The 27,762-nt window shown below is 48.7% G+C and overlaps 1 protein-coding gene across 3 annotated transcripts; it reads right to left on the bottom strand.

Moving 5' to 3' along the window:
* Positions 1–1,236: 1,236 nt before the first annotated feature.
* On the bottom strand, positions 1,237–27,606 carry TMEM268 (transmembrane protein 268). Of its 3 annotated transcripts, none has more exons than XM_052645125.1 (11): positions 27,572–27,606; positions 26,390–26,476; positions 24,392–24,578; positions 19,077–19,186; positions 16,769–16,876; positions 15,886–16,035; positions 12,275–12,385; positions 10,289–10,369; positions 9,223–9,408; positions 2,411–2,629; positions 1,237–2,302 (listed from the first exon to the last, which is right to left on the bottom strand). In XM_052645125.1, the coding sequence occupies exons 3-10, from the start codon at positions 24,498–24,500 to the stop codon at positions 2,450–2,452; spliced, it is 1,035 nt and encodes a 344-aa protein (XP_052501085.1). In that variant the 5' UTR covers positions 24,501–24,578; positions 26,390–26,476; positions 27,572–27,606; the 3' UTR covers positions 1,237–2,302; positions 2,411–2,449. The 3 variants fall into 3 exon arrangements, with proteins under 3 accessions (XP_052501085.1, XP_052501086.1, XP_052501087.1); XM_052645126.1 differs by lacking the exon at positions 27,572–27,606 and adding an exon at positions 26,185–26,313 and having other exon boundaries at positions 26,390–26,414; XM_052645127.1 differs by lacking the exon at positions 12,275–12,385.
* Positions 27,607–27,762: the final 156 nt, after the last annotated feature.

Raw genomic sequence — 27,762 nt, 5'->3', positions numbered from 1 at the left:
TCACTTTTATGAATAAATCTCATTAAGCAAAGCAGGCCACAGCATTGGCCAAAGAGAAATGCTTAAAGCAGCCATTTCCGAGAGCTGGTCTATGCTCATGCTTTCTCTTTTCTGGCCCAGAGAAAATGAACAGTCAGATTCATCTCTTACATGGTAAGTCAGCCACATAATTACATTTCATGTTCACTAGAGTCATTTATAGAGTGAATTGACATTCAGAGAGGTTAACCTAGCCAAAGTCACACTGCTAAGCAGACGCAGATCTGGGATGAGAATCCAGGTCTCCTGCAACCCCATCCAAATGATTATCAAGTCTGGGGCACCTTATCTGTGTGAAGCTATAGAACCTTTCTACATGTAGACAAAGGCATAACAGACAGAAAGGCCAAGGGCAAGAATGGAACAGGAAATGCTGGAACTTTCCACATATTTGACTTTGAAAGGGCCAATTAAAAAAAAGGAAAAATCCAAGCTACCCTTTATACAGATGTGTAAACTGAGGACCAGCCAAAAATTACATAGCTAAAAGTGGCAGTTCAAGACCAGAACCCCAGTCTGTGCCAACTCTACTCATCATTCAACTGAGTAGAGAGAGTGTTTTGCAAAAGCTACTATTGAGATGACAAGCACTCGACCCACAAGAATTTCTTTTCCTTAGCAGGTCTAGGTCATACACAAAAAGTATAAGTCTTTGTCCTTGAGGGGTTTATGGTCTAGCTAGAAAAACAGGCCTGTGCACAGGAAATCAGAATCAATAACAAAATGGCAGTAAAGGCAGCAGCTACATCAAGAACTCAAAGGAAATTCCCAGGGGCCCAGTGGTTAAATCTGGAACTTTCACTGTAGAGACCCAGGTTTAGTCCCTGGGCAGGGAACCATCCAGCATGCCATGTGACACAGCCCGAAGGCAAAATAATAACAGTAGTTTTTTAAAAGAGAGAGAGAATTTAAGGGAGGCAGAGTCAGGAATTCCCTGGAGACCCAGTGGTTAGGACCCAGTACTTTCACTGCCAAGGGCCTGGTTTCAAGCCCTGGTCAGGGACCTAAGATATGCAAGTCCTGTGGTGTGGCCAAAAAAACCAAGGTGAGATGATTTGGATTAATAGATTAAAGAGGTAATTTTTAAAAATAAAAAAATAGAAGCGGCAGAGATGTTGGAAGGCTTCCTGAAGGAGGGGTAAGGGCAGCTAGGCTTTAAAACATGCAAGGAGGAGGGGCAATATGGGGGAGGGGACTAAGAGGTACAGACTCCCATGTATAAAATAAATAAGCTACAAAGATATACTGTACAACACAGGGAATACAGCCAATATTTTATAATAACTATAAACAGAGCATAGCCCTTAAAAATGAGGAATCACTACATTATACACCTGAAACTTACATAGTACATCTTACAGCAACTATACCTCAATTTTAAACATCTTTTTTTTAAAAAAGCATGCATAGGAATCCAACAGACGCAAAAGAATAGCTAGGAAACATTTTCAGCCTATGAAGGATTTTTATGAGCGATGAAGCCAAAATTGCAGATGATGGCCAGGTCTTCGGCACGGGGGAGCCTTTAAATGCCAGGCTGGGGTCTTTAGATTTGGGCCCAGGGAACAATAGGTCTTCGTATTTTTTCAGAAGCAGAGCACCTGGAAGCCTCTGAGCTCTTCGTGGAATCCCACGAGGGAGAGGTTTCGCTTCACTGCAGGACAGCGTTAGTGTGAGGGAACAGGACTGCCGTTCTCCGTCTGCAGTGAGACCACACTCACAGACACGTGTGTCTTGGAACGAAGTAAGTCCTCTGATCAGACAGGATCAGTCTCTTCCAAATCTTCTCATTAGTAGTTACATGCTGTTCGTTCCCTCCTTCTGTCTCCTGAAGGCCTGCGTGCTAGCAGACAAGCCCAAGTGACATCGTTTTTCACAAAATGTAGGGCAAGAACAACTTAAAAGTGGAGAACATTCTGAGAATTTACTTCTTTGCTTCAGATTGGGAAGGGGGCATCTTATAATTTAAGGGGCTCAAGGCAACGCCACACAGAGCAGAGTCCTCCCTGAGTCTCCATCTGACACGAAGCGGGTGAGGACCGGAGCATTGCCTGAGAGCAAGCTTTGGGCCCACTTTCAGCCCCATCTGGTCATCTTCACATTTTCAGGGCTCACCAGACAATGAAAGGGATGGGCGAGGGGCCCCTTCCACTCATGCCAACGGTTCTAAGCAGCACAGAAAGTAGGTCAGAGTGGGACCATCGGCTTCTGCAAAGGCCAGGGGTCAGCGTGGACTGTCGACAAGCCATTTTGGTGCAGGGTCCTGGAGTGAACACCAGATCCCCAGTGCTGACATGACTGACAGCCTCAAGGTACCCCAGAGCCTCGCCGTCAGCCACCCCGGGGCTCCAAGGCCTCCCTGTCCTCTCACCTTCAGTCCTGGAGGAAGAGGAGTACCTTCGTTCCAAGGTCACCTGGTCAGGAATGGGCAGCACCCCGTGCCCAGGATGTAGGCTTCTATGAGCTGGCAGGGGCATGGAATCCTTGGAGAGTCCATGTGTCGTGTCCCCAGTGCCTGGGGTAGCTGAGAGGTCACGAGGAGCCGGATGTAGTAGCCACCAAACACTGCCAGCAGCTGCTGGGCCATTTCCTGGAAGAGGCAAGGGGGCAGAGTGAGCGCCACAGAGAAGTAGCTAAAGAGTGAGGAGAAGGCCAAGTGGTCCTTGGCTTTGACACTGGTCCAGCAGTGACACTCACTAAGAAGAACCTGGCCAGGCCCTCAGCCAGGGCTCTTGCAAGATGCCTGAATGGGTCCGGAACTCCAGCTCTCAAGCTCTGTGGGGCTACTGCAGTCTCAATTTCCTCATCTCCAAGGTGGGTAACCTAACTGCTAATAGGCGATAATATGCACAAAAAAGCTTCCCTAGTGGCTCAGACGGTAAAGCATCTGCCTGCAATGTGGGAGACCTGGGTTCGATCCCTGGGTCGGGAAGATCCCCTGGAGAAGGAAATGGCAACCCATTCCAGTACTCTTGCCTAGAAAATCCCATGGATGGAGGAGCCTGGCAGGCTATATAGTCCATGGGGTTGCAAAGAGTCGGACACGACTGAGCAGCTTCACTTTCACTTTCATGCACAAAAAAGCTAGGGAGCACTACAGAAATTACCATTAGCTTATAACAGCCAATTGCACACACACACAGAGACATGCTGTCTCTTTCTCTCTCTTCTTCCAGTTTCAAGTGATTTTGTAAAGTACACAAGGTCAAGGTAATGCACCTGAAGAGAAGCACCAGTAAACGGAGGCAGGGTTGGGAGAATATCCCTATGACGGCAGATTCTTCAATTTACACAGGGTAGTACCTGCTGTATTACTTCAAACTAGTACTCCTATATTAAAAGTGCTTATCACGGCTACCAGATCACGCCTCTCTCCTCTATGCTGTGTGAGCCCCCTAGAGAAAACAAAGGATGCTCTGATCCAGGGAAAGTGGGGTTTAGGGCCTGACTCCGTTGGATATTTAGGGGCAAAAAAAAGCTGAGCCTAAGAGCGTCAGGGGACCGTCCCCATCCCGCTGGGAACCTGCCTTCACTTCCTGCCCTCATGCATGTGAGAGGAGCAGGTTTCCCTCCAAGAAACTACAATGCATCATTTCACCCTGGTCACGTATTTGTGCCGGTTTGCTGGCTAAGGCCAAAGGCCTGTTCAAGCAGAGGTGTGTGTACAAAGGATCGGACATAAGACAAACACAGTATGATTCCATTTAAAAGAGGCACATACAGCAATAAATTCAGGAAGGCCAGGTGGCTCCGTGGTAAAGAATCCACCTGCGGATGCAGGAGACCCAGGTTCAGTCCCTGAGTCAGGAGGATCCCTTGGAGCAGGAAATGACAGTCCACTCCAGTATTCTTGACTAGAAAATTCCATACACAGAGGAGCCTGGTGAGCTACAGTCCATGGGGTTGCAAAGCGTCAGATAAGACTGAGTGACCGAGCACGTGTGTGTGTGTGTGTGTGTGTGTGTGTGTGTGTGTTAGTTGCTCAGTCATGTCCGACCGTATGGACTGTAGCCCGTCAGGCTCCACTGTCCATGGAATTCTCCAGGCAAGAATACTGGAGTGGGTTGCCATGCCCTTCTCCAGATCTTCCCGACTCAGGTACTGAACGCTGGTCTCCTGCGTTGCAGACAGATTTTTTACCACTGAGCATGCACACAGAGCAATAAATTCATAGAGACAGAAAGTAGAATGGTGGCTCCCAGGGGCTGGGGAAGGTAAGAGAGTTTGTATTTTAATGGGTATGTGGTTTCAATGGTGAACAATGAAGATAAAAAGGTTTACGAGGAGGATGTTGTGATAGTTGCACAACAGTGTGAATGTACTTAGTTCAGTTCAGTTCAGTCGCTCAGTCGTGTTCGACTCTTTGCGACCCCATGAATCGCAGCACGCCAGGCCTCCATGTCCATCACCAACTCCCGGAGTTCACTCAGACTCACGTCCATCGAGTCAGGGATGCCATACAGCCATCTCATCCTCAGACGTCCCCTTCTCCTCCTGCCCCCAATCCCTCCCAGCATCAGGGTCTTTTCCAATGAGTCAACTCTTCGCATGAGGTGGTCAGAGTACTGGAGCTTCAGCTTTAGCATCATTCCTTCCAAAGAAATTCCAGGGTTGATCTCCTTCAGGATGGACTGGTTGGATCTCCTTGCAGTCCAAGGGACTCTCAAGAGTCTTCTCCAACACCACAGTTCAAAAGCATCAATTCTTCAGCACTCAGCCTTCTTCACAGTCCAACTCTCACATCCATACATGACCACTGGAAAAACCATAGGCTTGACTAGACGGACCTTAGTAGGCAAAGTAATGTCTCTGCTTTTGAATTAACTATCTAGGTTGCTCATAACTTTTCTTCCAAGGAGTAAGCGTCTTTTAATTTCATGGCTGCAGTCACCATCTGCAGTGATTTTGGAGCCCCCCAAAATAAAGACTGACACTGTTTCTACTGTTTCCCCATCTATTTCCCATGAAGTGATGGAACCAGACGCCATGATCTTCGTTTTCTGAATGTTGAGCTTTAAGCCAACGTTTTCACTCTCTTCTTTCACTTTCATCAAGAGGCTTTTTAGTTCCTCTTCACTTTCTGCCATAAGGGTGGTGTCATCTGCATATCTGAGGTGATTGATATTTCTCCCGGCAATCTTGATTCCAGCTTGTGTTTCTTCCAGTCCAGAGTTTCTCATGATGTACTCTGCATAGAAGTTAAATAAGCAGGGTAACAATATACAGCCTTGATGTACTCCTTTTCCTATTTGGAACCAGTCTGTTGTTCCATGTCCAGTTCTAACTGTTGCTTCCTGACCTGCATACAGATTTCTCAAGAGGCAGGTCAGGTGGTCTGGTATTTCCATTTCTTTCAGAATTTTCCACAGTTTATTGTGATCCACACAGCCAAAGGCTTTGGCATAGTCAATAAAGCAGAAATAGATGTTTTTCTGGAACTCTCTTGCTTTTTCCATGATCCAGCGGATGTTGGCAATTTGATCTCTGGTTCCTCTGCCTTTTCTAAAACCAGCTTGAACATCAGGGAGTTCACGGTTCACGTATTGCTGAAGTCTGGCTTGGAGAATTTTGAGCATTACTTTACTAGCATGTGAAATGAGTGCAATTGTGCGGTAGTTTGAGCATTCTTTGGCATTGCCTTTCTTTGGGATTGGAATGAAAACTGACCTTTTCCAGTCTTCTGGCCACTGCTGAGTTTTCCAACTTTGCTGGCATATTGAGTGCAGCACTTTCACAGCATCATCTTTCAGGATTTGAAACAGCTCAACTGGAATGCCATCACCTCCACTAGCTTTGTTCGTAGTGATGCTTTCTAAGGCCCACTTGACTTCACATTCCAAGATGTCTGGCTCTAGATTAGTGATCACACCATCATGATTACCTGGGTCATGAAGATCTTTTTTGTACAGTTCTTCCATGTATTCTTGCCACCTCTTCTTAATATCTTCTCTTCTGTTAGGTCCCTACCATTTCTGTCCTTTATCGAGCCCATCTTTGCATGAAATGTTCCCTTGGTATCTCTAATTTTCTTGAAGAGATCTCTAGTCTTTCCCATTCTGTTGTTTTCCTCTATTTCTTTGCATTGATCCTTGAAGAAGGCTTTCTTATCTCTTCTTGCTATTCTCTGGAACTCTGCATTCAGATGCTTATATCTTTCCTTTTCTCCTTTGCTTTTCACCTCTCTTCTTTTCACAGCTATTTGTAAGGCTTCCCCAGACAGCCATTTTGCTTTTTTGCATTTCTTTTCCATGGGGATGGTCTTGATCCCTGTCTCCTGTACAATGTCACAAACCTCATTCCATAGTTCATCAGGCACTCTATCTATCAGATCTAGACCCTTAAATCTATTTCTCACTTCCACTGTATAATCATAAGGGATTTGATTTAGGTCATACCTGAATGGTCTAGTGGTTTTCCCTACTTTCTTCAATTTCAGTCTGAATTTGGCAATAAGGAGTTCATGATCTGAGCCACAGTCAGCTCCCAGTCTTGTTTTTGTTGACTGTATAGAGCTTCTCCATCTTTGGCTGCAAAGAATAGAATCAGTCTGATTTCGGTGTTGACCATCTGGTGATGTCCATGTGTATTAGTCTTTGCCCTGCTTCATTCCGTATTCCAAGGCCAAATTTTCCTGTTACTCCAGGTGTTTCTTGACTTCCTACTTTTGCATTCCAGTCCCCTATAATGAAAAGGACATCTTTTTTTGGTGTTAGTTCTAAAAGATCTTGTAGGTCTTCATAAAACCGTTCAACTTCAGTTTCTTCAGCATTACTGGTTGGGGCATAGACTTGGATAACTGTGATATTGAATGGTTTGCCTTGGAGACGAACAGAGATCATTCTGTCGTTTTTGAGATTGCGTCCAAGTATGTACTTAAATGCCCTTGAATCATATACTTACAAAGAATTATGGTGGGAAATTTAATACTGGGTGTATTTTATTGCAGTGGAAAAAAATTTAAGTAAAAAAAAAAGAATTGGAAAAACTATGTTTACTGCATGCTCTTATTAACACATTTGGTCTCCAAAGTTCCATCCACCTGTCTGGGATTTCAGGGAAGATGCTCTAGCTCCTTACGTGTGGCACAGCTTAGGTGGTAGGACCCAATAGAACTTTGGAGCAGGAGGAAATGGAATTCAACAGAGATGCACATAAGATTTCAATATCAACTGCAATTTAAGGAGATAGATTGATGACAGACTGGCTGATAAACAGATTTTAAAATGACCCAAATACTTATCAACATGCTCATGTTGAGGTAGGCTTACCATCTATCGACACCAACTACACATCCCATGGGACTACACAAAAAAAATACCAAGATACTTTTTAAATAGGGGGGTACCTAATAAGTATTTTTTATTTAAAATTTTATATTTATTTTCCCCTTTCAGAGATCTTTCACCTGCAGCCAGTCTGAAGGTAAGGCAATAAGGTGTGGGCTACACCCAGGCTGTTTATGTCGGTACAGTTAAGGATCAAGAATAGGCTTTTGAATTAAAAGGGCCAAGTGGGAATACAAGCTCAGCCACCCTGGGACAGACTGGGAACAAGTCACTTCACTTTGCTGAGCCATTTCCTCAGCAGCAAAAGACAGAAAATCGAAACATCTTTCTGGTTGTGCTAGAGTGAGGACTTATTAAAGGAACTTATGGAAAGAAAGCCCAGTGTACAGTACTCAATAAATGCCATCAATATCACAATCATTATCATTATTCAAAAAGCAGAAACCAGCTCTGTTGGATCAGTGTTTCCTTAGAGTTATCCTTTGTACTAGAAAAATGCTGAAAACATCAAATAGCCTACCACTTACTAATTCAGATTGAGCTTTGCACCCATTTACTTTAAAATTGATTAACATAAGCAAAGAAACTCAACAAGAAAATTTGCCTCCTGAAAATCATAGGCTGGTTTCCGCCCTGGATTCTGCCATATTCTCCCTTGTTATGTGACCTTGGGTAAGTCAGCTGACCCCTTGGAAGTTTATTTCACCCAGCAGGAAAAAAGGGAAAATAACCCACATTTTAGAGGAACTGCTAAAGAATTTTATGCATGACAAAAATCTATAAAAACGTAAGAGGTCATTATAACTATTTATCTGCCTTTCACACACACTGTGTTCCTCCTGAAATATGACAGTCTAGCCCAGCCTGAGACTTGGGCATGGATTGTATTTTCCCTCACTACATTGTAAGGGCAGCTACTTTAAAAACATGTGCACATGCACTGAGATTTGATATTCATGACAGGAAATTGTATTACTATTGGTTTGAATGAATTTGAAAAAAATCATTTAAAAGACCCATCATAGTTAATAGGCTATTTCACATAAACCCAGACATGCATGCACAAGAAAGAATGTGACCTTACATTTTCAGCTCTTTGAAGAGATTAATATATTTATCATTTTCTCTTATAATGGTCCTATTTCCAGGCTCCCCACTCCCCATCCATGCAAAAGGGAAAGTCTGGACTGGGCTAGACTTTTCATCTCCAAATCTATCAGCAAAAAACCAAAGGCAAGTATTCTCCTGTATCACACCCTGCCGGAGATCACCCCTCACTGCATGTCATCCAAACTGTCTGTCCTCATGATGAGAAAGGGGTTCCACAAGCTGCAAACCATATTAGCAGACTTCTGGTCTACCAGCTCTTAGCCATGCCAAACAAACAGCTTAGCTAGCAGGACCCAACAGAACTTTGGAGCAGGAGGAAATGGAATTCAACAGAGATGCACATAAGATTTCAATATCCAACTGCAATTTAAGGAGATAGATAAATTGATGATAGATTGGTTGATAAACAGATTTTAAAATGACCCAAATATTTATCAACATGCTCATGTTGAGGTAGGCTTACCATCCATCAACACACAACTACACATCCCATGGAACTATACAAAAAAATACCAAGATATTTTTTAAATGGGGGGGGGGAGGTACCCACTAAGTATTTTATATTTAAAAATTTATATTTATATTCCTCTAAGCTGTCTTTTAAACTGCTGCAGTGAGGAAAAAAAATATTAAAAAACTAGTAGGCTGGAAGAGGTGTATGGTCCTGACCAACTCAGTAAAGGCACGTCCCCAGGAATCTACAGTAGAACTTTTGAGAGCCAGGCACGGACTCTATGCAAACACTCGGTGAAGGAGGGCGGCCCTGACTGGCCCAGGTGCTTGTTACCTCCGGCTCAGCCTCAGGAACAAGCTGGCGAAGTTCAGTCTGCAGGAGCGGCTTCTCCGTGGAACCCGGACGGTCAGGCAGGAGAGGAGTTTCCTCCAGCAGGTTCTCCGGCCCCTCGTCGGCTGTGGGGCTCACCCCAGTCTCCATGACAACACACAGCTGGCTCAATCTGCTTCTCAGCAAGGACTGCAAAGGAAACAGAGAGGGGCTCTGTGGTGTCCTCAGCTGGGTGGATGTAGGAGGCCAGGTGGCTAGCTAAGCATCAGAACCACAGAGGATGGGTGGACTGTCTACAGATTGAGATGCCGACCTCAGGAGACCCTGGAGCTGAGCCACATTGGAGAGATCAGATAATTCCTGCAAAAATACAGTCAGAAGCACTTTTCCTTCCATGCTCTCATCTGTTCCTCAGAGTAGCCTGGGACATGGGAATCTTTACCCATATTTGCAGATGAGCAAACTTGAGCTCAAAGGCCTTCTCCTAAGCCACACAGGGATTAACTTCGCTGGATCAGGGCTCAGCCACAATCCTGACTTCAAGACCAACTGTAGCACTTTCGGGGCCCAGGAAATGGGTCCCACGAAAGAAGCACAGAGCTCGAGGATGGGAGGGCTGGGCTCTGAATCCAGCATTTCCAGCTGGCTCTGGGCCTTCTCAGAGCCTCAGTTTCTGATTCTGTGTATGTGAAGCAAAATCTCCTTGTTCTTCCTCAACACACTGAAGATTCTGAACAAGGGAAAGTCAACTAAATATACGATATTTTCCTCTGCCAGAATCTTTATCATTGTTGTTGTGATAAATGAAATCTATTGTTATTTATTACTATTACTATAATTAAAATAAATGTTCTCTATAAGAAATGTGGCAAATGCAACTAGTTTAAAAGGAAGAGAAAAATGGCCATAACATCCTAGGCAAAAACAGCCATGATTCCACAGAGGTATTCTCCCTTCCAAGTAACTTTTTCCTTAGACATTTTTCCAACACCGAGATAATGCAATCTATACAGTTTAGCCTCCTGGTTTATTTTCTTCTTTTGGTTTTCGCTTAAGGTATCTTACTTACCTCTTGGCTCATCTTCATCTCTCGAATGTGATCGGACAAAAACTGCACACAGGTCTCCAGGTCGAAATAGACAAACCAGAGCTGGGGAGAGAAACAGTCATGACTACAGAGGACAGAGCCCGCTGGACCTCGAGCTCTCCATCCCCAAGACGGGCCTCACCCCTGCCTCCTCCCCGCGGCCCGCCCTTCTGCAGATGACCAGATTCACCCTGGTCTCAGATGGGAGCCATTCTGCTGTCTCTCAGAGTTCCCCTACATGGCCAACCCCCTTTGGATGACTGGCAGACAAGTGGCTTTGCGTGCGAAATTTGGAAACTGTCAAACCCTGTCCCGAATGGCTGAAGCCCCATCTCTCTCAAGTCACTGAACATCCCAGGTAAACTCTGGACCATCCTGGACGTCACATATCCACCTGGGATAAACACATGCATGTACCCCTTCTATCCCCAGTGGCTGGGATGCCCTTCTGTCTGGAATCTAACAATCAAACGAGTGAAACCCTTCAGAGCTCTCACCTCCACTGTCTGTGGCCAGGTCAGAGGTCATCAACCTGGGGGCTCTGGGGGCAGGAGCAGCTAAGAAGTCTGCCTGCCCCTCGCCATCACCTCCCCTTCCACCTCGACCTCCACAGTCCCCCAGAGGCTGGGGTAAACTCAGCCAGGTGGAAATCCTCCATGTTCACACACCACAACCCGAGTTCTGCAAGAAACCACTGGCGCCTGGCCCACGCCCCCGGGCACAGACCCGCTCCTCTGGATCCTGGGCCTCCCTCTTCCTGGTGAGACCCAAGGTCACATCTCTCCCACTACCTCACCCCCAACGGAACATTTGGATTCCTTTTTTACTTTTTATCATGAACACAGAAGAAGAGCACAGGAAGTCGTTAACTTCCAGTTACCCATCACCTTGGTTCAGTGATTATCTCTTCACGCTACTCTTATTTCATCTCTACCCCCACCCATTACTCACCCTGGACCCCTCCATGCCCCACACCCGCCCCCCGGCCAAAATCCAAGATATTACATCACCCTGTCTCAAGATGCTACTTTGCAACTGAAAGAACCTGGTTTTTTAAAAGATGTGTCCACTCCTTAGTCAGTCCAGCCAGCCAGCCATATATTCAACTAACACTTGCCAAGTCGCTCCTCTGTACCAAATGATAAAAGAGGATTTAGAGATAAATGAGGCTGAAAGGATCCCCAGATTCAAGAAGCTCCTGATCTACACTATCACGCTTGACCTACCAGTATCAAGTTCACCCTTGGTGTCAAGCAAGATCCCTTTACATCCCACCCCAACTCGGGCGTGCTTCGTACACTCAGGATCTGCCTATGTCTGTTCTCTGCCATAGCCTCAGTACCTAGAACAGTGCCTGGCACATGCTGGGCTCTCAGTAAATATTTTGGGGATGTACAGGTCATGTGCCCAATGGGCTTCCTACCAAAGACACCTGTACCCCCACCCCGGGCTCCCACTGGGTGAGATGCAGGTGTGACACTGTCTGAGGAGATGCACCAACCCCACCGGCAGAGCCCAGCCGGGATCAGGAGCTCTGAGCCTCATCCAGCCCGGCTGGGTCCCAGACGCACTGCGTGACCTCCTGGTCACTTCAGATCTCACATTTCCCTGGAGCCAAGGAAACAACCAAGTCAGGGGCACACAGCCTTCAGGGTCTGACCTGCCTCTCCAGGGACCTCATCTGGACACTGAGGGCTGGAAACAGGGTAGGCCCCATCTCTCTGCTGAATAAATGGTGAAGGCGGAATGTAGCTTGGCTTCCTTCAAACTGTCCTTCCAGCCCTGCCTCGTGGAGGTTCTAGGCTGCTGCTGACCCCAGAGAGGAGTCTCCAGGAGGAGACACAGGAGCTGGGAGGAAGGAAGGGCTGCTGATGCCATCTCTGTTGGCAGACCTGGGCAGTCACTGCACAGACCCGGGGAGCCCGGCCTCAAAGCTCCCACAGGAGGGGTCGCTCGATGACGCGGTACCTGAATCACACTCTGGCAGCCTTCCACTGTGTCCGTCACCCCCAGCAGCACCCGGTGTCTCAGAAGGGCTCCATTGACAGCTGCCAGCCTGAGGTCTGTGTTGGTGTTGGCCTAGAAGACAAACGCCAGCCTCACGGCCTGAACTTCATGTTGTCGGTGCGCTCCTGGGCCCGGGTAATAACCACGCACTGTCCCAGCCCGAGACACCACCTGACAATCTTGGTCTTTAAGACACAGCCACTGTCTCCCCTATACAACAGACTGTGGGGTTGTTGGGACAATAAATTCAACAGTCTCCACAAGCCTGGGGTGAAGCCCAGCTCCACTACTTCTGGGCAGTGTGGTCCTGGTCAACTGTGTCCCTTCTCTGAGTCTCGCTTTCTCAAGTTCTGAATAAGGGCAAAAAGTGTCCCCAGCCCTTAGGAAGGTGGTGAGATTGAATTGAGACTGTGTGTGTGAAGCACTTCACCCAGTGCCCAGGACACAGTCATATGCCACAGGTATCTGCAGGAGGAGGGGACTGAAGGGGCTCCTGCCTCTCCCAAACAGGGGGAAGCCAAAGCAGTGTGTACAAATGCTGCGGCTCTTAAGGATGTTGTGTGATGCAGGTTGAATACAAACAGTAAGAGTGACGACACTCAGGGAGGGGGATCTGCACGGTCCTGAGTGACAAGGGATTTGGGAAGAAAGAAGTCCTTGAGCTGAGGCTCCAAGGAAGACGTAAGGAAGGCTGTGTGACCAGAGACCAGTTACTTAACCTCTCTGAGTTTTGGTTTCCCCACTAGTGAAGAGTTATGTAATACCAGGTAGGATGATGCACTCCCCTTGTGGCTCAGATGGTAAAGAATCAGCTTGCAACGGGGGAGACCCAGGTTCAATCCCTGGGTTGGGAAGATCCCCTGGAGAAGGGAATGGCAACTCATTCCAGTATTCTTGCCTGGAGAATTCCATGGGCAGAGGAGCCTGGCGGGCTACAGTCCATTGTCTCACAAAGAGTTGGACACAACTGATCAACTAACACACACACACACAAGTAGGATTACACTTGTGTGTGTGTGTAGGATTACACAAGCACGCTGCACGTTATTACATCATTTAGTTCTCCTGGCAATCCTATGAGGAGCTACAATTATTATCCCATTTTACAGATGAGAAAACTAAAGCCCCGAGAGGTTAAGCAATAAGTCACCCCAGGTTGCAGGGCTAGCAAATGGTAGGGGTATCCTGCCTCCTTGTCAGGCATAGATATCAGGCCCCAAATACAGGATACATAAAAAGTGCTCATTACATGATGGCCATATTAGAAAGTAAAGGATCCTGGAGGATCGCAAAACAGTGACGACAGAAGGGTCATTATGCACCTGGGGCCTCCATGCTGCACCTACAAGTGAAACCACAGTTCTGTTCATCTCTCTGCCCTAGCCCAGCGCATCCTCTGGCCCTTGCTGAGCCTTCACAAATACCAGCTGAATAGGGAAGAAATGGAGGAAGGAGGCAGAAACCCACAGCAGGCCTCTCCGAACTGCCTCCCTGAAGCACCTGCCAGGCGCCAGATATTTTTCTTGCCCCTGATAAAGCAGAACGCTTAGCATTTTCCCGCTCCCCAAGAGAAGGTTCTTGTTGCAAAAGCAGCCAGTTCAATTTATTTTTTTATAGGCCAAACACAAGACCATAAAAGCATTAACGGAGCCCAAGGGCAGCATTATGTTGTCAGCCTCATCTTGAAGCTCAACAAAGATCCTTTCAGAATGACTGAGCCATCAAGTTCCTATTCGTCCCTGTGAGCACAGGCGCTAAATGGAATTCATACCCCAAACCCTGACCACATTTCCTCACATCCCGCCCTCTCCTCCTGAGTCAGGCAAGAGTAGAGTGTTTACTAAAGGTCTCAAAGTCCACCTCTGTGTCAGGTGCTGGAGAGCTTCCTAAAGTAGCTAGAAGAACAGTAGAGGGGCTTCCCTGGTGATCAAGGGGTTCAGAACCCACCTGCCAATGCAGGGGACATGGGTTCGATCTCTGCTCCGGGAAGATCCCACATGCTGCAGGGCAACTAAACCTAGGATCACAACTACTGAGCCCACCCTCTAGAGCCCGTACTCTGCAACAAGAGAAGCCGCCACAATGAGGACCTATGCGCTGCAACTAGAGAGCAGCCCCTGCTCGCTGCAGCTAGAGAAAGCCACGTGGAGCCATGAAGACCCAGCACAGCCAAACATAAACAAATAAATATTTTTTAAAAAAAGAAGAAAGAATGACGGTGGAGGTGTGGTAGGCAGAATAATGACCTCCCAAGGCTGCTTAAATCCTACCGCACAGAATCTGTGAATTTATGTTATATAACACAGAGGAATTAAGGTGGTAGATGGAATTAATGATGCTAATGAGTTAGCCTTAAAATAGGAAGACTGGCCCAGATGACCTAGACAGCCCAAAGACCCAGGGATCAAACCTGAGTCTCCTGCATTGCAGGCAAATTCTTTACCATCTGAGCCGCCAGGGAAGCCCTAAAGTCATCGCAAGGGGCCTTAAAAGTGGAAGAGGGAGGGAGAAGACTCAGAGTCAAGAATGTGAGAAGGACTCAGTCCACCACTGCTGGCCCTGAAGATGGAGGAAGGGGCCATGAGCCAAGAAACGCAGGAGGCCTCCAGAGCTAGAAAAGACAAGGAAACAGATTCCCCACTAGAGGTTCTAGAGAAGAGACAGCCCTGCCCTGTCAGAACTTTTAAACTACAGAACTGTAAAGCAAACCATTGTTTAAAGCCACTACATTTATGGTTATCTGGTACAGCCACAGAGCACCAGTGCACCTGGGTATTGGTCCAGAACAGGGCTTGGAATCTGAGCTCCTGGCTTTGAATTCCAGCTCTGCCATTTATTAGCAGCATGACCTTGGACTACTCCTCGGGCCTTTTGGAGCCTCAAGTACCTCACCTGTAACATGAATGTAAAAGACTCTACCCAGAGATTTACCGGGGGGTTCTGTGAGCTAAGGTCTGTAAAGCATTTAATAGATGACCTACCCCATATGATGCACTCAACAGTAACAAAAGACTGATGCTGAAGAAGCAGAAGACAGTTAGCCAACCATACATTAAGCCAGGAGGTATCAATCTCCTTTGTGAATGAAGTCACAGGAGTCAGAGGGTTCAAGCTTTGAACTCCCAACTCTGCCAGTCAGACTGGGATTGGCACAAGTTACCTAAACTCCCTGATCACCCACTCTTGGCCTCAGAAGTCGCTACTGAGATTAAATGAGATGCAACTGTCAACTGAGGCTGGAGTCCACCCACGCACACGGCTATCGCAAGCACACAGGCAAGGGAGGTGCATGGCAGGGCTCAGTCGCCTCAAAGGGCCGTCCTTGCCACTCCCAGACTCTCTCAAAACACAGCCCACTTCCAAAAAACAACACACAGGGATCAGAGGGAAAAACAGAAAGGACCTAATCACACGTGTGACTGGACTTCTTTGAGTCACTGGGCACATGGGCCAGGGCAAAGTTTCACAGCTGCGGAAATTCTCTGAAGCAGGTGGAAGAAGTCTGACTTGGGGTTCCCCTGCTGGTACAGCCTCTCTGGAGGGAGCATGGCTGGGGTCCCCGGAGGGCTCACCTTCCTCTGGTGTCTCTCAAAGATGAGCACGAGAGTCAGGGTGAGGCTTGTGGCAGCCAGGGTCACGAGCAGCACGCCTGCCCAGTGGTTCCCCAGGGCAAACATCTGGCTGGTGGAGTAGATGTTGGCCCACACCACCACGTAGAACACCTGTGAGAAGCCAGAGAAAGGGCATGGTCAGGGACACCTGTCCTTGGGCGCAGCAGCTCCACTCCCAGGGCCACCTTCTGGCCACTCCGGACACCCTCCTCGGATTTAGAGAGCTCACAGTGCCAGACAGAGACCAATGCGGGTGTGGGGGCCTGTGAGAACGAGCCCTTGTTCCTTGTTCATAAGCAGACGGAGGGGCAAGGGGTTAGAACAGGTATTCCAAATTCCTGCTTACTCTGATTTTAAATAAAACAGAAAAGGGCAGGGCTTGGGAGTGAGATGAATCTGAGTTAGAAGCCCATGTTGATCCTTTAAATGCTAAGTGGACGTGACATGTTATAGCACCTCTCTGAGCTTCAGTTTCTTTATCCATAAAATGGGGATAATAATACCTCCCTCATGTAGCTGTTATAAAGGTCAATAAAATAACCAAGTCCCAGAGAGCAGAAAGGTCTTCACAAGACCAGATGCTAAGACTAGGGCCTTGGGGGTGGGTCTGCAGATTCCCGGTCACCCAGCCTCTGTCCTTAGTAAACCTGCCGTCCACCCCTTACATGAGGAGCTGGTAACAACTCTCCCCCATAACCCGCCTGCTACACCAAACCCAAGGCCGTGGGTACTGCTCTCTCCCAGGCGGCCCGGCCACCAGCCCGTAAAGCCGTTACCAGCACCCACAGGCTGCAGGGCATGGCACTGAATTCAGCAGCGTCTCAGGGGACCCCGCCCTCCTTACCACAGCGAAGGCCAGCCGCATGGGCCTCGAGTTGTAGATGATGTATCTCCTCACTTGGGGCTCTAAGAGGGCGCTCTCAGCCAGGCTCCTGTACTGGTCAGCTGGGACCTGTTTGGCCACCCAAGGGAAAGAGACTCGTTGCCCTCAGAGAACCACACCCCACTTCTTCCCACCAGCAAGCATGCTGGGTCCAGTTCACGTGGCTATCATGCGGGAGGGGGGTGAGTGCATCCTGGGCTGCCCGAGAAGGCAGAACAAGGCACACGGAGCCCCGAATGGCACCACAGGATCAGAGAAGGACGGGCCCTACTGGGGAGACGGGACAGCTTGAGACCCAGGGGGACGTCCAGGAGAGGGACCCCCATAACCCCAGGCTCAGCACCTCACAATAGCCCCAGGAGAGCCTAATGGTTAAGGGGCAGGCCCTGGAGTTCACCAGCCCTGGGTCCAAACCTTGGCCCTGCCCCTCATGCACTGCGTGACCCAGAGCAAGTAAACCCACTTCTCTGAGCCTCACTTTCCTCCTCTGGAAAATGAGGGTAATAACTGTACACTTTATAGAGGTGATGTGCATATTAAGATAATACATATAACACTTTATGTATCACACAGTGAGTGAAAGTCTCTCAGTCATGTCCGACTCTGCGACCCCATGGATTTAGTTCATGGAACTCTCCAGGCCAGAATACTGGAGTGGGAAGCCTTTCCCTTCTCCAGGGGATCTTCCCAACCCAGGGATCAAACCCAGGACTCCCACATTGTAGGTGGATTCTTTACCAGCTGAGCCACAAGGGAAGCCCATATATTATACAGTAAATATATGTATAATATATATGTATACATATTATCTGGACATCCTTGGGAGTTTCTGTTCTCTTACTTGGGGCTTCCCTGGTGGCTCAGATGGTAAAGAATCTGCCTGCAATGCCGAAGACCTGGGTTCGATCTCTGGGTTGGGAAGATCCCCTGGAGGAGAGCATGGCAACCCACCCCAGTATCTTGCCTGGAAAATCCCCATGGACAGAATAACCAGGTAGGCTACAGTCGACGGGGTTGCAAAGAATCAGACACGACTGAGCGCCTAAGCACAGCACAGACCACACACAGAGTCGTTCTCTTACTTAGATGGATATCTGTATCTGACTATCTGCTTATACAAGCCCAGGGCCACTTTGATACATAAGCATTAGTATCAAACTACATCAACAACTATTAATACAGTCCAAGATACTGAAAACTCACATCTTTCTGCCCGAGCAAAACGCCCTAAAGCATAAAGGTCTTACGAGAACGGACTGCTTAAGAACACAGAATTTAATCATTAGAGACGATAGTTAGGAGCATGGTAGAACAATATGCAAACTGTTCACCAGTGAAGAAAACCCCATCTGAAGACAACTGTTTAAGGAAAATGTCCTTTTGTACAAAGGCTGAAAGGAAGCGTGGGAAGGAAAACCAGCTGTCACGCTGATGTGGGGTGAGTACTGTCAACTTGGAACATTTCCCTTTAATGGTGCTAAAAAATCATAATACAATTCTGTGTTAAAGGAGTAAATTCTCAAGTCTTCAGGGTAAAATTAGCATTGTAGCTTCCTTATCCATAAATAATCCATCCCGGGCAGTGATGGTCAAGACCTCATCACTCTAAAGGATATGAGAAGAGTGAGAATCACACCTGTGGGAACTTACAAGCCACAATTTATTGAACACTTACTATGTGCCAGAGCCAGTGCAAGTGTTCCTAAGCATTGTGTCTTCTCATTTGCACAAAAACCCCAGTGTGTGACCCCAGGCATGGGGACCTAGTCACCTCTGTAGGAATGACTGAGCAGCTGTGATTAAGTGCCCAGCACAGGGCGGACACCCTCAAACACACATCTATTAAGCAAATTAATTGGCATATCAAGCACAGGGTAGGTGCTTAAAAAAGATGTTGTGAATCACTGCTATGTTTAAAATGGATGACCAACAAGGACCTATTGTATCATACATGGAACTCTGCTCAATAACACGCGACAGCCTGGATGGGAGCGGAGCCTGGTGCGGGGGTGGGTGGGATAGATAAATGCTTGTGTCTGGCTGAGTCCCTTCACTGTTCACCTGAAACTATCACAACATTGTTAATTGACTATACCCCAATATAAGATAAAAAAATAAAAATAGAATTTAAAAAAAAAACAGTGAATGAACCAGTAAAAAAAAAATGTTGTAAATAATGAGATGATAGAATAGATAAGACAGACAGATGGGTGGATTGATGGGTGGATGGGGGAAAAAGTAATAAGGATACAATACAGTCAGCACTCACCTGAATACCCCAGGTCTGCAGCTGCTCTTCAGCGGCTCCCAGGTCAAACGAGATGGGCGCACAGGTATTGTCGATCCGGAGCACCGTAAGGACCTGGCCACTGCGGAGCTCTGAAAGCACACAGACGCTTCATCTGGCTAAGCGACAAGGACTGGGGGTGAACCCAGACCTTGACGGCATCACCTCCTCCAGCCTTAAGAAGATTCGCATGGCAAGGAAGGACTTGCCATCCTCAAACCTTCCAATGAAGGCTGCAGGTAAAAGTAAGCATCTAATAGGGCCCGAAATAGGGAGATTCCTAGGTTATCTGGGTGAAGTGGAAAGTGTTAGTTGCTCATTCATGTCCAACTTTTTGCAACCCCATAAGCTGTAGCCCACCAGGCTCCTCTGTCCATGAGATTCTCCAGGCAAGAATACTGGAGTGGGCAGCCATTCCCTTCTCCAGGGGACTCGTCCTAACCCAAGGATCAAACCCCAGGCTCCTGCAATGCAGGCAGATTCTTTACCTTCTGGGGCACCAGGGAAGCCCAGATAATCTGGGGAGGGGCCCACTGCAATCACAAGGATCATTAAAAGTGGAAGAGGGCGGCTGCAGAAGAGCCAGGAGGGCTGTGACTACAGAAGAAAAGTACAAAGAGATGGAACAACTCTGGCTTTAAAGTGGCAGAAGGCTTCAGGAGCCAAGGCATACGGGCAGCCTTTAGACGCTGGGAAAGGAAAGGAAACAGTCTCTCCTGGAGCTTCCTAACACAGCCCTGCTGATCTCATGATCTGAGCTCAGTGAGGCCAGTGTCAGACTCCTAACCTACATAACTGTAAGAGGATAACTGTATTTTCTAAGCCCCTGTTAGTGGTCACTGTTATAATAACCACAGAAAACCAATCCACTAACTTATTGGCAAGCCCTCCCCAGTGTATCAGCACTCGCTTGACATTTTAAAAGCATAAATTGCGTGAAAGTAGTACCTCTAAAAGCACATCAACTCAGGCTTATCACAACTTCTCACTCTTGCCCTGCAACGCTGCAGGGAAGCCAGACCAGGAGCCAGAGTGAGGCAGTCCCCTCAGGCCCAGGGAGGAATGGCAGCAGAAAGAAGCCACACCTACTTCCCTTCTGAGCAGAGAAATGCTGAAGGAAAGGACTGAGCTCTTCTCTCACCATGAGGCCCCGGGAGCCACCGGTGAGCGGCCAGGGCAAAGCTGGAGCTAGCTGAGCCCTGAGATACTAGGATCCGAGAGTTTAGCACTCAAGGATGGAAGTTGAATATTTCAGCACATTTTCTGTAGCTGTTGCTCAGAAGAGGAGCAGGACTGAAGGGGTTAAACCACAAACATGTTATCCACTGGCACAGAGCCCAGCTCTGGACAATACTGGAGTCTTAAATCTCCACCTTCCTGGGGATTCCTGCCCACCCCCTCAATCGCTCCTCCACCCCCTCACCCAGTCCATCCCTGGGCCCTGCCAATTGGGCCCAACAAAATCTCTCCCAGCTCCATGCACCCCTCGGCATCTTCCCCACAACCCTCGCCCAGGCTCCCGTCACTCCTCCCTGTACCCCTGTCTCCTAACTGTCTTCTCCAACTGCTCTTCCTCTCACAGTGCGTTCACACAGCAGCCAGGGCACAAATCAAATGGTGTGAATCCTCTGAGTAAAAGTATTCAATAGGGGCCTTCCCTGGTGGTCCAGTGAGTAAGCATCTGCCTGCCAATGCAGGGGTCTCGGGTTGGATCCCTGGAGTGGAGCAAGCAAGCCCGTGCGCTGCGACTACTGAAGCCCACGTGCCCCAGGGCCCATGCTCTGCAACAAGAGAAGACGCTGCAATGAGAATCCCACACGCCGCAGCTAGAGTAGCCCCCATTCCCTCAACTAGGGAAAGCCCGCATGCGGCAACGGACACCCAAGCTCAGCCAAAAATAAACAAACGAATAAATCTTTAAAAAACATAGTAACTGTCAATAGCTTCCCAGTGCTCTGAAGAAAACCAACCTCGTGACCATACTCCCCCAGTCCTTAGAAGAACTAGCCTCCTGCCAAACTCAACTTGAAGGCTCAGCCTCATTCTGCGTCCTGCCGCTGCAGCCTCCTTTGTTCCTTGGACATGCAGTGTTCTCTCCCACCCCAGGGCCTTTGCATATGCTCTTCCTGCTCTCTCCCTAGAACACATCCCCCTGGCATCACTCCCTTAGATCCCAGTCATCATTTGTGTTCCAGTTCATTAAGCCCTTTCCCAAGGAGTCTTCCTTGATGCTCTAAACTCTCGCCAGGTCAAATCTGTCTGATAAACCTGCCCATCACTGCCCTTCTCCTTTATGCTCACTGAAGATGAGTACATATGCACCCAGTTACTCAATCAGTCCACTATCTCCATCTGAACAATATTACTCCCACATGGGTTTTACACATCACTGAATCCCCTTGAACTGGGTTCAGTGCCAAGTATACAGCAGGTACAAGATAAATGTATGAATGAAGTGGGGGAAGCACACGCTAGATGGTTTGGGGTTCAGTTTGTAAGTGAGCCTCTCACTAACAGAGAAACCTTGAAGAAGCAATCTACTTCCTGGCCATCCCCTTAGAGGATGATGATATCCACTGCAGAAGATTCTGCAAATAATTAAGACGATGAAAATAAAGCATTTAGTGTAAAATGGGTGCTGAATAACTGGCTGCTATGGTTGTTATCATTTAAAAGCTTGTCAGAGCGCCTAAGTTACCATAAAGCCACACTGGTTTAGTTGTATCAGTTTTTATCTTCTCACACCTTGTTCCAGAAAGGATTTCGTAAAAATAAAATATGAAAAGGCAAAATTATAAAATTAGATTTTAAAATAAGTAAATGAGGGAAAACAGATAAAAAGAAGATAAGGGCTGAAATAAAAATAGAATAATAAAATAAAATATGAATAGTTTCCGGGGACTGAGCCCTTCTTATGCAGTAGCCACAGTCTCAGGGTCACAGTCTTGATTCCACTTAATCCTCTAAGAGCCCTGCGCTTAGTCACTGAGTCATAGCTGACTTTGCAACTCCATAGACTGTAGCCCACCAGGCTCCTCTGTCCAGAGGGGTTCTTCTTGCCATGCCCTCCTCCAGGGGATCTTCCCAACCCAAGGATCAAACCTAGGTCTCTCGTATTGCAGGCTGATTCTTTACCATCTGAGCCACCAGGGAAGCCCAAGAATACTGGAGTGGGTAGCCTATCCCTTCTCCAGGGGATCTTCCCAATCCAGGAATCGAACCAGGGACTCCCGCAAGAGCCCTAGAAAGTGGAAAACAATTACTATGGGAAAGGAAACAGGACTTCTGAAAGGAGAACCAGCTTGGATGGTGCTACCAGGGGAAACGAAAGGAAGAAAGGGAAGTGAAAAGAAAGAGGAGCACGGGAAAGGCAGGCAGCTGTGCTGCAGGAGCCGCAGACCAGCCCTTCACCGCACAGCGCAAGGTGCAAAACCCACCCTGATCTGGATCTCGGGCTTGGAGACTGTGAACTGCTCCCCTAGCCTGGCTCTTTGCACTGTATGGACAGTGTTTGCTTGAGCAATGCAAAGACTTTTCTCAGTGATGGTATCTCTGTTTCCCTTTCAAGCCATGAATTCCTGGATTCTTGGCAGTAATCTCTCTCATCTCTTTCTTAAAGTGAGAACTCTAAGTCCTCCACTTAAAAATCCTTGTTTTCACACTTAAGCTAAAAAAAAGAATCTGAAAAGCTACCAAGAAACATGTGTGTGTACAAGTGTGTGTGTGTGCATGTGTATGTGTGTGTGTGCACATACAGAAAGCTATTTCCTATAAAGGGGCAAGAACTGGCTTGCCAAAAACCAGTGGAGCAATGTCTTCAAAGAGCTGAAGGCAAATTATTCCATTTTATTTCATTCTACTGGTATGCATGTACGTGTGAATTGCTTTCCTAATAACAGTAGACATAAAAGGAACCCTTGTTTTTAAGTTTGAAATCTTCTAAGAAACCAGCCACAATATAAAGTGCCATCTCCACTTGCCTATGCCCAGCCACTCATCCATTCATTAATTCATTCATTCAAAATACTTATTGAGTTATGACCAACCTAGACAGCATATTAAAAAGCAGAGACATTACTTTGCCAACAAAGGTCTGTCTAGTCAAGGCTATGGTTTTTCCAGTAGTCATGTATGGATGTGAGAGTTGGACTGTAAAGAAAGCTGAGCACTGAAGAATTAATGCCTTTGAACTGTGGTGCTGGAGAAGACTCTTGAGAGTCCCTTGGATTGCAAGGAGATCCAACCAGTCCATCCTAAAGGAGATCAGTCCTGGGTGTTCATTGGAGGGACTGATGCTGAAGCTGAAACTCCAATATTTTGCCCACCTGATGTGAAGAGCTGACTCATTTGAAAAGACCCTGATGCTGGGAAAGATTGAGGGCAGGAGGAGAAGGGGACAACAGAGGATGAGATGGCTGGATGGCATCACTGACACAGTAGACATGGGTTTGGGTAAACTCTGGGAGTTGGTGATGAACAGGGAAGCCTGGTGTGCTGCAGTTCATGGCATCACAAAGAGTTGGACACGACTGAGTGACTGAACTGAACTGACTATGTGCCAAGCTGTGTGCTAGGTACTATAGACACAGGGATGAACAAAGCAATACAGAGCCCCTGCCCTCATGCAGCTTACATTTTACTTAGGAAGCTGGACATTCAACATGTTATTACACAGGGAATTAATTTAATTACGAACTGTTAAGTGCCATAGGGAGAAGCAGATGTATCAGAGGGTCTGGCTTAGGCTGGGCCATCAGGGGAGGATTCCCCATGGAAGGGATATCTGAACTGAGCTCTGAAGGATGAAAGGAAATAAAGCAGGGAAAAGCAGACAGGGAAAGGGCATAACAGGTAAAAGCGACAGCAGGTGCAAAGGTCCTGGGGCAGGGCAGCATGGCCGGGGCAGCAGGAGCCTTTAAGGCAGGCCTTGCAAGCTGGTGAATGCTAGATCTTCATGCTTAGCCCAGTGGGAAATGCTGAAACAGAAACGGAAACAGAAAGGTTGTACGTTTTTAAAAACCTCTCTGAGACGCCACGAAGAGACAATGGAAGAGGCAAGGAGAAGTGCTAGGGAGCTATAGCATCCTAGCAGAGGGCAAGCTAAGGAATTCGGTGACAGAGTAAGTAGCAATGACAGACATGCCTGGAAACACATCCCCAAATGCCCACCCTTATCTCAGGCACTTCTGGGCCCTTCCACTCACCTCTCCTCAAGCATACTATCTGAGTCCAGCTCAGCATCCTAGGGGCAGGGGCAGGGGGGTAGAGAAGGAAGGAATTAAGGGTCATGACCCTACCTTGCCCCCAGCCAGGAGGGCTTCCGCCAGGCAAGGGACTCCAGCCAGGGGAGGAGGTGGGCAAGGGGCCAGCCGCCCCGCCAGGGCCCATCTGTGGTTCACACGCCATAGCAGCACCAGCAAGACTCCTACTTCCCCTTCTTGGAGCCGCGGTTCATCCTGGAGCAGCCAGCTCAGCTTCGCCTGCCTTCAGAAAACAACATCACGAGAAAAAACTTCAGGCCTGGTCCTGGGCTGGCCAGCTTCCTCAGACTCCCAAGGCCAAAGCCATCACCAGGCTGAGGAAAGCCACCCAGAGTCTTTCCTCGGACTGTGGTCCCGTTGATCAAGCTAAGGAACGTTCTCAGAGGCAATGAATAGGAGGAGCCAGAACCCTCCAAGGCCTGGGCTGAGAACTTCCCTCTGGTCTTGGATTTTCTCCAGCGCAGACACATCCAGGAACCGCAGAGAACTCTCGAGCTGACCAGACCCCACTCGCAGGCATCTGGGATTTCCCTTCCTGACTGAGTAGAGGATAGGTCTGTCCATCACAGGGAGCCTTGTTTATACAAAGCAACAAAATGTTATAAAAAGAAAAGAGCAAGGACTCCAGCACCAGAGGACCTAGAGGTGAACCTTCACTTGACCCGCACGTGCTCTGGGACATCCACTGTGAAGGTTCTTAGCTCCCCGAGCCTTGCTGACCTCACCTGCAAAATGGGTGCAGGGAGGCCAGCCCGGCATAGCTGCTGTGGGGCAACACAAAGAAATACAAGTGTGGCATCCAGTATCCTGCTCAGCATCAGGCCCATTTCCTCACAGCTTTTTCCCATTTCCCCGGAGACAGAACTGCAAGTCAAAGATGTGACGTGACCCACCCAAAGTGGGGTGGCTGGGAGCTGTGGGGACTGGAGATGAACCAGGCCATCCAGCTCCAGAATCCTAGCCCGTCATTCCCACATCTCTGAACCTCAGAACCCAGGTCTGGCTATGGCTGAGCCTTTTCCTTAAACTGCCTTTAAAAAGAGTGGGTGGAAGGAGACTGCATTTCCCAAGTGTGATCTAGCAACACATTCGCATTGGCATCTGAGCTGCCAAGCTGTGGGAGGGCAGGGACCATCTCCCGCAAGCCTGGCACACAGTAGGCACTCCCAAACACTGCTGAATATCAGTCAGTCATATTGCTCCTTACTTCCTTCCTCTTCCCTGGTACCCCCAAGAGGCATGAAAACAACAGCCCAAGGATGTCTACTGTGCACCTGGCGATAAATGAGGTTCTGCTCCATCTGATTGGGTCCTAGGCCTATGAAACAAAGAGAATCCTTGGATCTATGCTCCAGACCAGGAACCCAGGGACATCCTAGCTAGGAACCTGTTTCCCAGAAAGGCTATACTGGAGTCTCAGAGACATTTGTGGGGCCCAGGAGCCCCCTGTCCCTCCTCCAGGCAGAAGGGACCATCCACAAGCTGGAGCTGCCCAGACAGCCTTCCAGACAGCGTGGAAGGTTCATTAGCTGCAGAATCCCACAATTAGACAGTGTCTTTGGGAAGAAATGCCCATTACCCCAGTTGGCCCAATTAGCCTCCCAAAGTCCCAACCAGGAGAAGTCACGCACCTGTAGGCTATTTAGTGTAATGGAGAAAAGCAACCTGCACAGTCCTGCCACTTCCCACGTGAATGACCTGGAGCAAGTGACTTGCACCGCCTCAGTTTCTTCACGTGTACATGGGAATAATACAACCAGGTTGTTGTGAGGCTTAAAGAATTCAAACCTAAATCACTTGAGAGCATCACAGGGCAAAACAGAACATACCAATCATTATTTTTACTCCATAGACACTCCCTAAGAATCTTCTAGCGCCAGGCCCTGTGCTTTCTAGACTATAAAGCCAGCAATAAAATCTTGAGTCCTTGTTCGGCCCTCTCTGATGGGTACCACCATCTGGTAAAAAAGACAAACTCAGAGAAAGAGAAACAGACAATGATCAGGGAAGGCAGGCAGAGGGAGCGGGCAGTACCTTGGATTGAGGGAAGACTTCTTCTGGAGGCTTCTCAGAGCACGGAAGGAGGCTCCTGCCTTGGCCAAGGTGGAGAGAGAGAAGGAACTGCCAAGTAGGAAGAGATACAAACCAGAGGGTAGGATGCGGGCCGATCAAGGCGGCCTCCGCTCTCACCCTGTAGCCTCTCATCCAAACTGGAGGCTGCAGAGGGCAGGAGGGGTGTTGGCAAGACTGGCCAAGGGCAGGTGCTGACCCATCACCCATTAGCGTATTCTGAGCTGCCACCCCCCCTCCAGCCCTGCACTAGCCCTAAGGGGACAAGGGGGGGAAGGTCAGACACCAGGATGGAGGCAGGCAGGGAGTGAGCCCAGCCCTCAAGTTCCTCAAACTAACTGGCCATCCACTCCCCAGCTTCCTAACTCCCCTTGCTGATTCCATTTAACCAGACCTTCCAATTATCCATCTTTCTGAATCGGGTAGCAAACCTCTGCAAAAATCTCCGTTTCTGCAGACACTGAGTGCCCCGCATCCCCAGAAGAGTCCCATGAGCCTCCCTAAGTTGCGTGTGTGTGTGTGTGTGTAGCCTCCCTAAGTTGTGTGTGTGTGTGTGTGTGTGTGTGTGTGTGTGTGTGTCTGCTGGGGGACGGGGGAATCCTACAGTTTTCACAAGTCAAGTTTTGTTTTATTAAACTGGAAAGTCCCAACAAGGGGCCATGATGGAGGGTCTGTCACAGAAGTTTTGGGGTGGAAAAACCTTCAGAGACAATGGCTCCAAGCTCTCCATTTTACACGTGAGAAAATTAAGACCCAGAAACGAAAGTGAACCATCCAAGGTCAAGGAGCCAGACTGGGGGTTGGAGCCACAGAGGAACCGAGCTCGCCCGGGCAGGGGATGTTCGGCCACCTCTGGCCTTGGCCTGGGGCAGCTGAGTCTTGATCCAGGCTCTGCTGCCCCTGGGCCTCCCTCCACCCCCGAAATCAGGCCCCCGCCCCTCTCGCCCTCCCCCGCCCCCTCACAAGGGCCGCCGGAGAGCGGCTCCCACGCACAACGGGGGGAAATGGGGCCCAAACTCAGCCCTCGGCGCCCACACCAGGCCAGGACCGGGGCCCCCAGGCGGCAGCGCGGCTGAAATCTGGACCCGCGGCCGCCCGCGCCCGCGCAGACACAGGGGCGCGCGCCCCGGGCCCGCGCACACTCACCCGTCCGCGCCGCCGCCGCCGCCGGCCGCGCCTCCGGCCCCCGGGGACGCGGAAGGTCGTGGGCACGGCCGCCCCACCGCGCCGCAGCCTCCGGGCACCGCCGCCCGCGCCCCGCCTGCCGCCCGCGCCGCCCTCCCGAGTCCCGCCCCCGGGCCGGGCCGGCCCCGCGCGGTCACCCCACCGGGAGGAGC

Source organism: Budorcas taxicolor, chromosome 8 (assembly GCF_023091745.1).
Source record: "Budorcas taxicolor isolate Tak-1 chromosome 8, Takin1.1, whole genome shotgun sequence".
Taxonomy (NCBI): domain Eukaryota; kingdom Metazoa; phylum Chordata; class Mammalia; order Artiodactyla; family Bovidae; genus Budorcas; species Budorcas taxicolor.
Note: the sequence above shows the minus strand (reverse complement) of the source record. Positions and strands in the feature narration are given on the sequence as shown.

What these genes read in the sequence shown, in the direction of transcription:
- TMEM268 (XM_052645125.1), bottom strand. Translation starts at nt 24,500, where the DNA reads ATGGCGTGTGAACCACAGATGGGCCCTGGCGGGGCGGCTGGCCCCTTG. An exon ending in CCCTCCTGGCTGGGGGCAAG is followed by an intron (nt 19,187 to 24,391) that starts GTAGGGTCATGA and finishes GTGTGCTTTCAG; the next exon opens with AGCTCCGCAGTGGCCAGGTC. An exon ending in TGCGGCTGGCCTTCGCTGTG is followed by an intron (nt 16,036 to 16,768) that starts GTAAGGAGGGCG and finishes GGCTTCTCACAG; the next exon opens with GTGTTCTACGTGGTGGTGTG.